Source organism: Doryrhamphus excisus, chromosome 17 (assembly GCF_030265055.1).
Source record: "Doryrhamphus excisus isolate RoL2022-K1 chromosome 17, RoL_Dexc_1.0, whole genome shotgun sequence".
NCBI lineage: Eukaryota > Metazoa > Chordata > Actinopteri > Syngnathiformes > Syngnathidae > Doryrhamphus > Doryrhamphus excisus.
Window position 1 is genome coordinate 6,138,561 of NC_080482.1, and position 16,613 is coordinate 6,155,173.

General features: G+C 38.7%; 1 protein-coding gene across 4 annotated transcripts in view; it reads right to left on the minus strand.

The window, feature by feature from the left end:
- Positions 1-1,463: 1,463 nt before the first annotated feature.
- The window catches only part of grik2 (glutamate receptor, ionotropic, kainate 2), a 134,550-nt gene continuing 119,400 nt past the window's right edge, over positions 1,464-16,613 (minus strand). The window contains exons 16-18 of one of the 4 annotated variants that reach the window (XM_058052758.1): positions 15,746-15,996; positions 15,493-15,520; positions 1,464-1,711 (exon numbers count right to left, since the gene is read on the minus strand). In XM_058052758.1, the coding sequence (XP_057908741.1) occupies positions 1,464-1,711; positions 15,493-15,520; positions 15,746-15,996 (527 nt within the window). Of the gene's footprint in view, positions 1,712-9,371; positions 9,513-15,492; positions 15,521-15,745; positions 15,997-16,613 lie in introns of all 4 variants that reach the window. The other 3 variants (XM_058052761.1, XM_058052760.1, XM_058052759.1) reach the window with 3 other exon arrangements.

Sequence of the window (16,613 nt, forward strand, 5' to 3'; positions counted from 1 at the left end):
TTCAAAGGGTGAAGTGTGTGTCCTAAACTTAGTTTTCACAACAAATTCAAAATTCATATATTTTTGAATACATTAAAAAAAAAAAAACATTTACATACAGTTGGCCAGTACTGAATCCTAAGTATCACGAACCAAGATTGTAGAATGATTAAGCATCTTTTGCAGTATCGTGGGAAGTAAAAATACCTGTCTTTATATGTTGTTCTTTTACATGATAAAAATAGTTTTCTTTTCCAAAACATAAATACTTGTCACACTGTCGGAAAACAGAGTGAGGGTGTATACACTGTGCAGTTCTTGCTTGTGTACGTGTGGGAAAGCCTTGTGACTACCAGCCTAAAGCCATGAATAAAACTGTCGATGGTGAGTGTTGGTCATGTTGGTAAAAACCATTACAAAAGTTGAATTCTCTTTGTACAAAACACTTTTTCTTAGAAATTGTATATGCACACAAATGTTAGATTTGCTGTAAAAGAAATAAAAAAAAAAGCCACAAGAGTACGAAACAAAATTTTAGACATTGCACTAAGCAAATGGAAATCGACTTTTGAATACTCACAGACTTGGCTGTACGATTTACCACCGTAATGATCCAGTCCGTAGAGGTATAAATAAGAAATTCCATAAATAAATCAATAAATACTTTGAATAAATACAGTTTATTCATTGTGTCAGTGCGTGAATTCAAACAAAGCTGTGCCAATCACATCCAAAAAATTCCTCTAAATTTTAAAAATCGAGGGTGTGTGCATTTCATGGATCCCCTATATGCGACTACAGGCTCATACAGTACATGGAACTCAACAGCTTGCTATATATCCCCTAAACCATGCATCCTTTGTTTATACAGTAATTCTGCATCCTCTCCACACACTACATTTGAACGTGTTAGTACTCTGAAACACAAATAAATGATATCACTTATTGCCTGATGGATGATATACAATATATTATTATTTTTTTTAATCAATTACAGTATGTGACTAAGCAATACTTCCCTGTACATTCTGAAATGAGCTCACCGTAGTCTTTGAGGCTTGGGGTTCAATTTGAGCCTGTTTTGTGTACTCAATTCTTGTTGGAAAATAAATAATGACACTTCGTTCCAGTCCTTCGTAGTCCCCGTAGAATTTATCGATAGTCACAGCAAAAAAAAATTGAGTAAGATGCGTAACCAGGCCCTGTTTTTAAACTGTATCAACTGAAGAGAATAGGTCCATTCCACCGAAAAGTCATTCTGCATTTTTTTTTTTTTTTTATCTGCCTGTCGTTTATGTTATTGTGATACGAATAATGAGGTAACTTGCTGAAACATCACTTAGGTTCAAGTTATTTCCACAGGAAATATGTTTGAATCCTAGCTAATCTTTAAGTAATAAGAATGACTCTTTGTCTCTCAAGCACCTCTGCACTTTGTCAAAAAATAACTCAAATTTTAGCCCCACCCCCCACCCCCCTCCCTTTTACCAATTCCCCCCACGTTTCCCCCAAGTGTCTCTACACACCTCCTCATTGCAGAGGTGCGGGTGAGAAAGTGATTCCCATTTCATGCCATGGTCTCTTTCCCTGGCAGTCTGCGGTCGTTGAATGTGTGCATGTTGATAACCTCCTCCGTTTTCACCATGACAGGGGGCTGAGGCTTGTGTTTGAGGCGGCGCTGGCACTTCAGTGAGACCCTCAGTTCGTCCACCATGGCACTGCAAAAGGACCTCTGGAGATGAAAAATAGGGAGGGGGGGGGTAACATTACTAAAAGTAGCATCAATCTAACACTTCTGCAGATGTTGTTCAATGCAGTTTGGCCTAACTTAGTCAAAAGTGAAATGCTTTGTGTTTTGAGAAAAAAGTGTGTTTGGTGCAAGGTGGGGGGAAGGGGGGGGGGGTTGGGATGAATGGCAGTTAGACCTTTCTCCACTTTTTGTTTCTGGAAGTAAACCGATGTGGACGCTCTTGCTCGTTTTTTAAGTTCTTTTTATAGCAGCTTAATTTGTAATTGTAGTGAGTTTGACTTAGTGTCCTTTAGCATAATGTGAAGTGGACCATTTTGTACATATATTTAACAATAACATTGTTGCTGTTTATTTTTTGGTGGTCCTCGATTTACAACCGGAATTTTCATAGTTACATAAATTAATGACAAACTGAATTTTATTCTGTAAAATTGCTGTGTGTCCGCACAACCACGCTGAGGAAGAACAACACCACTTGTGAACTTTTTGGACTTTATTATGTATCCCAAGCGGCAGCGCTCCGCACCAAGGAAAAGGAAAGCCACCACCATGGAAGTGAAAATGACCATCATGGACATAAAAAGCTCAGAGAGGAATAACACCCAACAATATTCACCATTCTTTTGGTCTCAAATGTTCGACTGCCACAGGCTACATTAACAATAAATATCATTGAATGCTAATGAACGCTAGAGGGGTTTTGGATTCTGTGCACTGTTACAAGGAGGTCTGGGATTGTATGTCCTTCATGTGTTCTGTGTATAGTCTAAGTGACTTAATAACCCGCAACGCAGCCAAACAAAGTTGCAAGTGGCAGCATTTTGATGAAGGTGAGAAACTATTAAATTGTCATGACAGGTACAGGGAGGTGTCCGTGTGGCGTGTCACTAGCATACCGTGTCTTTGGGAACAGTCATGGGTAAAAGTATGTACACGATAAAAGTAACCTTAAGTGGTCATGTATCCCTTTTCATTTATCATTTATATGCATTTAGAACTGTTTCATGCATGTTAAACTAGAAAAAACGTAGTATATTTTGCTGATAACAACATTGACTTGCGGTTCTGTTTGCCATTTTATTAAAGCTAACAAAGTTTTGTGATCAAAATACAAATACAGAACACAGTTGGAGTCACGCAGTGTATTAATAACACGACAAGATGGGGTCATGTTATATGCTAACTGGAAAATGTACTCAAACTGAGGCAAAATTTTGGTGTAAATTCATTTATTCATTCATTTTCTACCGCTTTTCCTCACGAGGGTCGCGGAGGTTGCTGGAGCCTATCCCAGCTGTCTTTGAGCGAGAGGCGGGGTACACCCTGGACTGGTCGCCAGCCAATCACAGGGCACATATAGACAAACAACCATTCACATTCACATTCATACCTATGGACAATTTGGAGTCGCTAATTAACCTAGCATGTTTTTTGGAATGTGGGAAGAAACCGGAGTACCCGGAGAAAACCCACGCATGCACGGGGAGAACATGCAAACTCCACACAGAGATGGCCAAGGGCGGAATTGAACCCTGGTCTTTTGGTGTAAATATTTGACCTTAACCAAAAAACATGTAAACTGAGGTTCCACTGTATAGTTCACCCTCTTGTACCAGCTATTCCTCGATAGTCCTCCACCAGTCAGAATGACACCAGTGAGAAATGTACTTTATATGCTGCCATTGGGGCGTGTATTAGTACAATTACATACTTGCAGTGTACATGTACAGTATGATGCATTACAATTTAAACATTAGACATTAAAGCTAATGGATCGGATATCTCTGCATCGATTTGGAACCCCATACCAATACTGGATCAAATCAGGCTCATGAACATTTGGTCCACATGCTGAAGCTTGAGCAACCATACAGTGCCCAAGCGAACCTCTTTCAATTGTGCCATGATTGCACTTCACTGACAAAACAGTCATTTTTCATACACATTCCTTACTCTGATGCCTTGTATACTTGAGTATGGCACAGCCTTCTAAGTGTGCAGTGCTCATTTCAAGCAGAAATAACACAAAGTCCAAAAGACAAAAGCGGCGAGACACACTCTTTGAGTAGAGTGTAGTTAACAGGCCCATGGAATGTCATCACTTATTAATGCACATTGTATCTCATTGGACTAGAATCCCATGTTGCTGCATGCTCAATTAAACAGCTGCTACTCACAGTCTTCTTTCTCATACCGTAAGCTAAAGTGGCATCTGCAAGTACCAAGTCAAACCACAAAAGTGTCCGGGTTGAGTCTAGTCTGAGGAGGGGGAAAAAAGTTTCATTGCAAAGTTCCATTGTGTGATCTGTCCTTGTTATTAGTTTGATTGCGAATCTAATGGACGGGAAAGTGACTGTGATGTAGTGTCAGGGTTAATACTGTGGACTTTATTGAGGTTTATTGGTTTATTTACTTTGCCCACAATGCAGCTAATGACTGTTGGACTTCACAACAGAACTTGGCTGTGCCTTTTAATGCCATTTTTCCATGACAGAAATAACAAGATTAACATGTTTTGATGTCATAAATACTTTAACCTGTGAGTTTGTATCAACGGAATAGAACTAAATAACATAATCATGAGAAAGGAATCATTTACGGACCCTCCATTTTCACTTGGTTCAGTTTTATCGGGAATACAAGACACAAATAATGAAATAATCTCTCTAGTAATGAGTCGTAGCATTGCTGAGGTGGTGGAGTCTGCCTGGAAGATCTATAGTTTGTCTTTCTGTGTAAATATCCCATATTACAACTCGGACACTTTACTTTCTGGAATTTACAGTACTTACGCACATGGTGTTAATACATTTCTATTAACAAAAATAAAATTACATTTTGCTTTGTCATTATGCCTACAATTTCAGGAAAAATTTTTTTAAAGCAATTTTGTTCAGCGCCTTTTATAAGGCACTGAGACGAAACAAAGTAGTTTGTCTCTCGCAGGAATAATCAAAACAGAAGAAGTGACGTTGAACACAAGTAATTGTGATAAATGTTGATAGATTAGATGCCGACAAATTTCAGCAAACCAAATTCTAAAATGTGTGTACAAATGAGCCAGCTCATGGAGAGATCGTTTCCCAACCTAATGGTTATGGCTTTAATCCTGAGTGCCGCCCTGTGACCATGTCGAAGTATCCTTGGGCAAGACACCGAACCCCAGTTGCCGCATCATCGGTTGATGAATGAGGTAACTGTGTCAAAGCACTTTGAGTACCTTGACGGTAGAAAAACGATGATGTTAAAGCCAATTTACCATTGGACTGTTGGAAAGACTGTTGGAAAATTAGCTGTGTCAAGTGTAATTAAGAAAACACCACTTGGATTTTTGGTGTTTGTGAGGAAAATAGAGTGACACATTCAATGACCTCAGTCCACCCCTTGAAAAGCACTGCAGGAATTTGGGAATTTTGCATATTTCTCTTTAAGGTCTCATTATTTTGACTGAGATGTGAGGTGTAGATGTGTAGACATCAACAAGTTGCATCCCTGTGCTTTTTTCTCACATTTGTGACCAGAACCAAACAAGCACAATGATAATCATGAGTCATATACGTAAGTGGGCCTTTTTCCTTTGTGCAATTGACATTTCGTTCCACCCAGTTATTTGACTCCTTAAGTGGGCTGATACCTCTTGGCTTGTCTACCATAGTGCCTGATCCTACATTGAACTGAACATAGAAGTGCTGATTGTTCTTCTTCTTGACACCTTAAAAGTCGTGCTAAACATTCAACAGCTCGGGCTTTGGTTTGAGTCCTGGGTGTGCACACTGGTAGACCAGTTAGAAAAGACTTGCTCATAGGACCCTCAACCCACCTCTAATCTGGTCAAACATTGTTAAACTAATGGACATCAATGGCAAATCAACAATTCCTTTGTTATGTTGTATGATTAGTTTAAAACCTGTACAAATACTACAGACAATTTACCACAATAAGTGAAACAGTTGTTTTGAGAGGCAAAAGTATTCCCAAAATGCTCAAGTGTATCCTGTTTTCGCTACTATCCATGTATACTCGTACATGGAGTAAACTCTATTAGTTGAACGCCATCTGGCAAGACGCACAAACAAGGTCCCACAGTTAACAGTGCATGACTGTGCACAAAACAACCCATGAAACCGAATACATGCATTTCATACAATGCATTTCTGATGGTCTCCATCATGCAAAAGATGTTTGAAACCAGGAAGCTGACCCCCAGCCTAAAATGAGGGAGATCGGCTTGGGTACAAACCTGCACTCCCAACCTGAACAGTCCAGTTGTGATCAATTGAATGCCCTGAGAATACAACCTGGATGAATGAGAATGTTACCAGACGTAAATAGTACCCCCCTCATCCTGATTGATGGCGTCCTCTTCTTGTTTTATTATTTAATTTGCCTCCTTAATCCATCGGTTGTGTTTGTTTGGATGAGATTGATACAAACTTATAATCAGTCATAGAATATACGATAAAGAAGTCAATCAATGGTGTCCTCGGTTCGTTTCCTTATTTCAATCGGGATGAGGGGAGCATTCAAGAGACCATCGAGTGGCGGGAGGCCTACAGGGTTGGCCACGCCTAGGTCACTTCTGTGGAAGACTGCAGGTGACAGCTGAAACATTCATTCATTCATTTTCTACCGCTTATCCTCACGATGGTCGCAGGGGGTGCTGGAGCCTATCCCAGCTGTCTTCGGGCGAGAGGCGGGGTACACCCTGGACTGGTCGCCAGCCAATCACAAGGCACATATAGACCAGCTGAAACATGTCAAGGTAAAACACTGTCTAGTATACCTAAAAATATACTACACTATGCACTATACTTGTCTTAATATTTAGATTAAGACTTAGATGATACAAACTAAGTGAAGGTGTATACATTACAAAGATAGTACATCGGATTTTACAGTATTCACCTTCTTTGACGACATGTTTTGAACCTCCTGGCTTCAACAGTGATGCACCACATTTGTGTCTAAAAGAACTACAGTTCCCACGATTCAGGAAGTAGTGATTTGAGGTAGTAAAGTGGACTATCACGTTAATTTTATGTTTTTAAGTCTTATGCAATGCAGCGATCGTGCTTTGATCTGACAAATCTTAAGTAAGTTTGATCACATGTAGAATTGCAACATCTTCTGCTTGGACTGTTTGGAACGCGACAGTTGTGGTACTCCGATGGAAAAAAGCAACTCACGTTTCACTCATCGTAGCTAACTGGGAACACCAAGTGTAGGTATGACTGGAAGGTTTATAGTGTGTCGTTCTGTGTAAATATCGAATATTACAACTTGGACACTTTACTTTCTGGAATTTACAGTACTTACGCACATGGTGTTAATATATTTGTATTAACAAAAATAAAATTACATTTTCTTTTGTCATTATGCGTACAATTTCAGAGAAAAACTATTTTAAAGCAATTTTGTTCAGTGCCTTTTATAAGGCACTGAGACGAAACAAAGTAGTTTGTCTCTCGCAGGAATAATCAAAAGAGAAGAAGTGAAGTTTAACATAAGTAATTGTGATAAATGTTAATAGATTAGATGCCGACAAATTTCAGCAAACCAAATTCTAAAACGTGTGTACAAATAAGCCAGCTAATCACTTGGATCATACCGAAGACAGTCATGGCTTTTCATTTTGCCTGACATCACCCCGTGTAAAATTAAATGCTGCTGCAGTGTTTTATCAGTAAAAGTCATATACTGTAGCCTCGGGCTTCGTGCTGCACTGGGCCCATTTTGCTCAGGCTCGGGGGACATATTGCCATCAAATCTGCCTGCTGGTGGCATGTTGGATTGATAGCGGCAGCTTAGGGTCATTGGATTACAGAGTTTTTATGATGCTCAACAACCAGCAGCTGTGCCACAGCTCTGAGGAAGGCCTGCGTGCACTTTGGAGAATGCCTGTGTTGTAATACGATGCAGAAATTGAAAACTGAAAGGCAAAAGGTGAAAATGGCCAGCACATAGACAGCATGGCACGAGTGAATAAAAGCTAATATACCAATTTATCATGTAGACATTTGCTAGTTGGTTGTTACCGGATCAATCTTTCTTTCTTTTCTATTACATGGACTTTGGGTGTACCAGTTCCACTATGGTAGAAAGGGTAATGGTTTTATTTCATTTGAACATGCATCACAATACAATTGAATGCATCACATAATCAGTTCACAGTTCCACATGTCCAAAAGGAGTAGGAAGAAGCAAAGCTCATTAAATCCTACCCCTCCATCTGGTACTTTTACAATCAGTAACTGTTACATTTGTTCACTTCCTGCTTTCCTAATATAGTTTAAGTTTTTTTTTAGTTTTATTTTATTTTTGTCACATACCGAAGTACGAGGTGATATGACTATACAATGACATAATGTGTACCATAGTAACCGTCAATATAGTAATATGTATAGTACATCATGACTGGTTCAAGACTCTTCATCCTTGTATTTAGCAAAAGGTAATAACTAGTTTTGCAGAAATATTGAGGTGTGTATTATATTTTAGTTCATTTTAATATGTATACTGTTTTTGGTCCCTTTTTAGATCTAAAACATTTTCGATGTACATGAATGACCTACCTGTCGTTTACCAGTTTGTCTAATTATACATTAGTTAGCATTTATACTGTAATACATCCACCTCACAGATGCGGCATATTGAGATACTGATTAGACATAATGGTTATTGCACAGGTGTGCCTTAGGGTGATCACAATAAAAGGCCACTCCAAAATGTGGTGTCTTGTGTGACCACCATTACTTCAAATACTGTATCCATTAATCCAGAACATCCCAAACATGCTCAGTGTGGTGACATATGCTGCTGGTTTCCAGGAATTGTGTACAGATACTTGCAACATGGATCCATGCATTAGCATGCAGCGACACGAGGTGATGGTCGTGGATGAATGGCACAACAAGGGGGTCTCATGATCTCGTCGGTGTATCTCTGTGCATTCAGAACGACATCAATAAAATCCACCCGTGGTGGTAGGGTGATGGTGGAAGGTGCACTTTATTGATGGAGGTTTGAATGCATAGACATATCTCAACTAATCCAGTATCCTCCAATCCGAATCAACTGCAATCATATACTGCTGTGTAAATGAGTTGATTCAAGTTATGTGGCATTTGCTATCACAATAAATCAGTGCTGAGAACACAACACATCAAACTAATGCTGCTTTACAAAACATGCAAATTATAGACAACACTGAAATGCCAAATCCGTAAACAAACGCATGACGAACAGCAGCCTTTGGCTCTTGCTTTTCTTCTTCAAATAAATGCCATGGTAATCTTTCATTTTGATTTGACCTGTGTGATGCTTAAGGGGTTCCAGCAGGGTAATGGCATGATACAAAGTGCTACTAGTGAGTGTTTAATGGGTTGTGAGGACATCTATCTCAGTGGCTGCAGATGTCTTGTTTCCACATTTTAACTAGGATTTTTTTTTTCAATGACGAATATCCTCATTCAGAGCCAACACTGATTTTCTAAACAAGAGATGATATTATATGACATCATAAGATATGGTATCATATGACATCACCATTGAGGGATTCACATTATTTCATTGTATGAGGACATGCATGCAAGTGTGCGCTGTGTACGTGTGTGTGCTGAGGGAGATGAGATGGGTTCCTCACACACAGCCAGCTGGTGGTCCCTGCACCCCGAGAACCAGGTTAATCTGCAGCAGCCTCAGCAACAGGCAAGAAGAGTGGAAAAAGCAGCAAGAGGAGGAGGAGTGGGAAGAGGAGGAGTGGGAGAAGGAAGCAAAGGGGGAGCTAAGGGAGAGAGAAAGGGATGTGGGATGGGGAGGAGGAGGAAGGGAATAATCATGGTAATCATGGATATCTGACAGACGAGTATGGAGATGATTTTGCATTGAAAGTCAGTGTGATTTAGATGGAAAATTAATTAAAAAAATATGTATTATTATTATTATTATTGTTATTATTATTTATTATTATTATTATTATATACTGTTTTTTTCCCTTCTTATCATTTTACTTTGCATTTGGTTGGTATAAATTGACATTTCTAAATATAAATATTTGTGAATGTGATATCCACTTGTCTCCTTCTTGTGGGGCAAAAACAAACTCCAAACTAACTCCATTGCATGCTAGTTTAAAAAAAATGTCATGGTAGTAAAAAGTCACATTTGCAGTACAAAGACGAGCTTTACTAGGCCGATAACTCTAGCTAGTGGGGTAGCTAGCTGCCACCAGTGACAGCTAGGCGAAGCGTGTAAAGAAAGATACGTTAGATATATGTCAGACATGTAGGGTTTGACATTTATCGGCATTGGCCGATTATGTGTTTTTTACGGAAATCAGCCGATATTGATCGGGGCATCCCTGGTTAAAACCATCGCGCAATGGATAATTTATATTTTTTGAATACAATAATTAGCTGGAGATTCTGTCTGAATGTTTTGCAAGTGTGGGATAATACTGCCCTGAAGAGTTTAAATTTGTGAGGTTTAAAGTGAGTCGAGATATAAAAATAGTTCATTCATATTTTACCCATTTGACAAAGTTTGTATTTCCTGTGGTAATTCAACAAATACATTAATATTAACATGGGTGCTTTGTATGGAAAAACATGGGTTTATTGTCAGGGCGTTGGCTCGACTGCAACTGGACTGTTCATCAGTTAACGCTCATGACTTGGTACTACAGCTTTAAGGACGAAAAATAGTTGGGTGGAATATATGTGGAATAAAGTCCTCAAGTGTTCTCCAAACATTGTGTGCACAAAGGTCAAATTTTACTACAACGTGGACTCCGCTCAGTGCACTGATGTCACACAAAATGCAACGCATTTTTCACATTGACTTGTTGTTAATGTGACCGAGTGCAGAAGCTTGATGGTTGAATTTTTTTTTTATTGACACTCAAAATGCTTTCCATCACCCATACTACTCATGTCCTTCACCGGTGTGGCATAGTTCACTTCCTCCTATTTGCTTTTCAAAAGCTGTAGGCTTCTGAGGAATCAGTTGTGTCATGGAAATTTGTTAGCTAGCTCATAATAACTCATTTTCTGGCATTATAATGCACAGAAAGAAGAAAGACATATGTGTTCATGTTTCACATAAGGATTATAAATGATAGGCAAAATTTAAAAAAAAAAGTGCAGTCCCCTTTAAAGACTGCCAAGACAACCTGAACAGTCCAGTAATGGACTCAATGCCTGGAGAATACAATGACCGGGATGAATGAGAATATGCACAGGCACACTAAGGGTTTATCTATTCTATAAGAGTGTGCAAAGGCTCGTCCCCATTACTGAAATGAGTAGATGCTATTTTTTCCCTCTGTCTAGTGTTACGGAACAGAAGTAATTATAAAATGCAAATAGCAGGTTGTGTGCCATCAAGCATGTGGAAAAACACAGGGACACTTAACACAGCGTTTTGACAAACAGGATGCAGCATGGAAAAAACTACAGTGAAAATGCGATCACTTGGAATAGTTCGCGAGAGGGATATATTCAGTGAGTTACATATTAGTTTATTAATACCTGTTGCTGCTTTAAAAATTTGACTTTCTGAAGCATTAGAAATTTCGCTTTTAAAGAGGTCGCAGTATGTCCGCCATTGTACGGAATACAAAGTGAAAAGTGTGCTCAATTGTGTTCTTCTAATAATATTATGATGTCACATAATTAGCCGTTCTTGGAAAAGATATAAAATGTAAAAACTCCAACTCAAACCCAGTTTAATTTATAACGGTGTATCTAAACACATTTCAGTGAACCACTGTGGCGACCCCGCTAGGAAAAAGCCAAAAAAACAAACAAAAAAACTGCTTATGTGCAACAGTGAGTGTGACCAATGCTACTAAAATCGAGGAATCGATTAATTTCAATATTAATGCAGATCTGCCGACATGTGTGAATTTGTCGTACTCTGCATACAATTTGAAGATGCTTGTAATATGCTTCCTTGTTCTCCATTTTGACGACTTTGAGTTCAGTCAAGTAAATACATATCAGTTTCAATAATTGAGCATAACCTAACAAACTTTCTTAAATTTAGACTAAGTAAATTGGAGAGGCTAACGAGCTAGCTCAGTACTTTGCCAATCTAATCAGGGTCGTCTATTATGCCCCTGCAGTCTGTGCAAAGTGGTGTTTTCATGTTTACTGTATTGAAAAAGTTAAACAGGTTTATATGCTCTAACTATGAAAATATTCGAAAAATATACTAATATTGGCTCCTACTTTGCGGAAATTCTCTAATTACGGTAACCACGATAAACGTGGGACAACACTGTCATATTTTGGATTCATTACGAAGGTACATAATTGAATGGTATCTGACTCATTGTTTATTTTAGTTTTATTTAAGTTTCTAATGTAATTGGCATTGCCTTATAAACTTAAAAATATATATATAGCTGGATTTTTACTGCAAGTCTCAACTAAGGAAAGTTCAAATGAATTTTACTTTCTGCCATCCTGCTTTCACTTCCACAAGCTGGAGTTTTTTTTTTTAAATCAATGTTCACAAACTTTTCTGAGATATAGTCTGATGTCACACCGCATGTTCACATGGCACCAACTGACACGGTTAGTTCAGATCATATTTTTACACTCTTTTGACCGTGCTTGAAAAAAAAAAAAAACTTGACGCCTAAAGTCGGGTAAATTTGAAATGTGTGGGCGTTACTTTTTCCATAATCAACTCAGGACACTGGCTCCGGCACAATCGCTCGTGTAACAGGGTTCGCTACAGTTTTACTTAGTTTTTTTTGTGTTTTGTTTTTTTTAAACGCAGGATGCCTTTCCTGGCTTGGGTTTGAACCTGTGGCTTCTGGCATGTAGGGATGCTGTGCAATCTTGGATTTTTTGAATCATAAAAAAATTATGGACCACAGTGTCAGGAGAGTTATAAAAATGAAGTGTTGTCTAATATAACATTGTTGAATAAATTGGTATTTGACAAAAATCATATCTCACATACTTACATACAAATTAGATTTTGAGAAAATATATATAAGAAGCTGTGTTTTATTTGATGCAGATGTTCGATGTCACGTACAATCACAAAGTTAAGCTGCTTCAGATGCTTGTACATTTTTGTCATTGGGTTCATTTGCAATGTATGCAGCACGGCCGTGTATTAATTTTTTATTATTTGGCATAACTTTCTAAAAATAATGAAATTAGTTAATAATAAATCATGTTTTTTCTGTCAAGTCCTTGCCTTTTTTTTGCCTCTACTGCTTACAGCAAGGACAGAGAAACCGTTTCCAATCAGTTTTTACAAAGTCATCCAAGGACTGAGTATATTTTTATTGCATAGACATTCATAGTTATTGTTGCAAATATGATTAAATAATTTCTGTCTTCAAAGCTTAGTTTTGCTTTGGTTGCCACCTGCTCCTGTTCAGTTTTTTCTGCGCTACCTCGTTTGGATGATGTGGGCACGGAATTTTGCTTTGAGAGGTTCGCTCCTCACCACTGACCATGATGTGCGTTACAAAATCTGATCATATTTTCATATTTTTGTCATACCTCGTTCTTGACCCTTTTCTCATTGTTTGACCTTCAACTTCCTTTGGCCGTCTACACTGGACTAACCAAAGGAGTTGTCCTATCCTGACATATCAGCGGTTCCTGCTCCGGTTCCACGCATCAAACATGAGCCCCAGTTCCATTCTTCCATCTCTTCAGCTCCTAAAAGCCACGTTTCTCCTCTGGCTGGGTGGATGGGCGTGTCAGTCACCTGCTGAGTCTGTCCTAGCACCTGTCCCGACCTGTGGCCGCCTTCCAACATTTGGTTGGCCAATCACTCAGAGCTGCCTCAATGAGTCCTCTGGCCCTGGAGTCCTTGTCGTGTCTTGGCATGGCTCCGCCTGGTCTTCTTTTGCCTGGCGTCTCGACTATCATGCTGATTGCTCCAGAAGCAGTTCCTGAATCTGTCCTCTGTTTGATTGCCAGATTTTGTCGTTTTGATGAATATGTTGGGGCGATGTTGCTAAGGAACTCCGTTATAAATATAATTCCGTGCAGTTCAATGTTCTAATTAAAGGTCATTCTCGGGCACTAAAACTTGGCCACTTTGGCATAAATTGTGTGTATCTTCAAGAAAACGTAGCATTCTGTATTCTTCTTCCTTTTCTTGGCATTCATGACCAAGGACAACACACTCAAGCAGGACTTGCCCCCAAATGTATAGAACAAGTGTAGTACGCTATTGAGCAGAAGGTCCGCCATGATGGTGAGCAAAGCGGACAACAGTGTACAATGTTTTCACTAGCTCCACGCTAATGCGTACACTTTGATGAAATGGATGAATGATGCTCAACACAACACATGTATATGTATAAATACCGAATTAGGGCTGTTAAATTATTACAGTAAAAAAAAGATTAATCACAGTTTTATTAATTAATCATGATTAATCGCCATTAACAACTATATCTAAAATATGTAAAAAAAAATGTAACTGTATTTCATTAAGAAAAAGATATTCTGAATGCATCTCGCATCTCCCGTCATAACAGAGAAGCGTGCTTGCACTGGTGGACATGCATTAATTACACAAAAAATGTAATGTAATTAATGAAATTAATTAGTCACCACTATTAACACTTTATTTTTGGCAGGCCTAATTTATGTAAATGTGTAAAAATTAGGGCTGTTGGCCATGCAACGTTTATTTCAATAATGTCAGACATTGACAAGACATTTGACAAACTAAATTATTATATTAATACTAATTATTATCATCTCTGATTGATTCAACTAATCATCCAGAGAAACTAATTAGTTTTAGGGGTTTTTTTGTGGCGTCCCATACAATATATAACATTTTTTCACACATACTTTTTTGGGGGGAACTTGAAAAATGACGAGTGGTTAGCACGCAGACCTCACAGCTAGGAGACCAGGGTTCAATTCCACCCTCGGCCATCTCTGTGTGGAGTTTGCATGTTCTCCCCGGGCATGCGTGGGTTTTCTCCGGGTACTCCGGTTTCCTCCCACATTCCAAAAACATGCTAGGTTAATTGGCGACTCCAAATTGTCCATAGGTATGAATGTGAGTGTGAATGGTTGTTTGTCTATATGTGCCCTGTGATTGGCTGGCGACCAGTCCAGGATGTACCCCGCCTCTCGCCTGAAGACAGCTGGGATAGGCTCCAGCACCTCCCCGCGACCCTCGTGAGGATAAGCAGTAGAAAACGAATGAATGAATGAAAAATGACAAATGTGGTCCTTTGGACCGTCTGTGTTTTCAATGCAATATTTCTGGATTTTGCTCACCATCATGGCGGCCAAACCCACCAGCGCGTATTACGAATCATGCCGAATTGTCCTGTTTAAATCCAGTGTCCTTGCCCATGACCATGTTTAGTGTTCACTGACCCTTACAGAGAAGTAATTATTATTATTATTATTGTTTTTTGTTTTCATTTGCGCCCAACATCGAGCTAACCGGTTGGCTAATAAAAACATTTAAAGAGGGATAGTTGTTCAGAGTATATGCAGGATGGCAGTCGCAGGGTGGTATGGACAGCAAAAGTGAAGAGTGAAGAAATCAGTGTTATTTTTTTTATGTGAATCATGCTGCAAGAAATATTTAAAGTGTACTACCAACGTAAAAAAAATACGTTTTTAATGTTCGGATTTCCGCTATCAGGATATGAGAGGTGTAAGATTGTAATAGAAAAAGTGTAAGTGTGTCTTGAGGTCATTTGAGATGATGGTTAAAGTCTAGCTTGGATCCATGGTGACAGCAGAATTCCTCACGTTTCTTATCTCGTTGTCGCCATTGGGCCTAAGTGAATAAACGCAAAGAAACCAACCCTTATCTTCCTGCATATGAGAGAGCACTGGCATTATAATGATAAATTAGCATACGCCTATGTGTTCTTCATTTTCAGTGTAATTAGCATTATTTTGGATTCAATTTATTATCAATCATTTTTGCCATGATATTCTTTCATGGCACATTTAGTAAGAAATTCTGCTATCATTCCTTGTAATATGAAAAATGTCCTACCTTTTCAAGTTCAGCATTCTGTTTGGACTTGTAGAGGAACTCTCCCACAGCCACGAACACTGAGAGAACAAGTCCAGCGGCTAAGACAATGAATATTCCGCCAATATTCTGCACCCCGAGGGCACTGGCCTCCTTACTTTCCTCTTCAGGGCAACCATTTCCTCGCCACCATTTCTCCTTCATCATGTGCAGCTTGCCTTCCTCCTGAAGCTGCAGGATGGCAATTGTGATCTTATCTCTATAAGGAGAACCTAAAGAACAAGAAGACTTGGTCAGAAGGAGCAAACAGGGAGCAATCTTGTTGAAGTTATTCAATTTTGAGCGGGTTTTTTCTTAGTAGAAAAAAAACGATAATCTAAGGATGATCTTTTCGACCATAGATTGACTATCGAGCCAATGTCAACAATGTCATAGTAAAAAATAAATACCCTTTATTATTGATGGATTCTCCCTTCACCCTCCGACCTCATTTGATTAGAATTAGAGAGGGAAATGAATAATTTTTTTTTACGAAAAAAAGCAATGCGGTTAGTACATAGGTCGTTTTTGCCCCACGTTAAAGCTAAAGTGAATGAACATAATGTTCATGGGGTACATAATAACTTTTCCAATTTTGCTCTATCGCTATACTAATTATGTCTTATGCTCAAAACAATATTTGTGTGTGGTTATTGAATGAACATTAATAGTACGTCCAGTTTTAGGATGGTGATACGATATCAGCTGAAGCGTTGGAAAATGTTGTGTTTTTATTAGAACTGTTATAGTCATAAATAAAAGACAAATTGTTGACAGCTCCATTTGTGAAAATTAGAGACCCCTGCAACCTGGACACTGAAATTATTCAAATTTTTAATTTAATATTTCC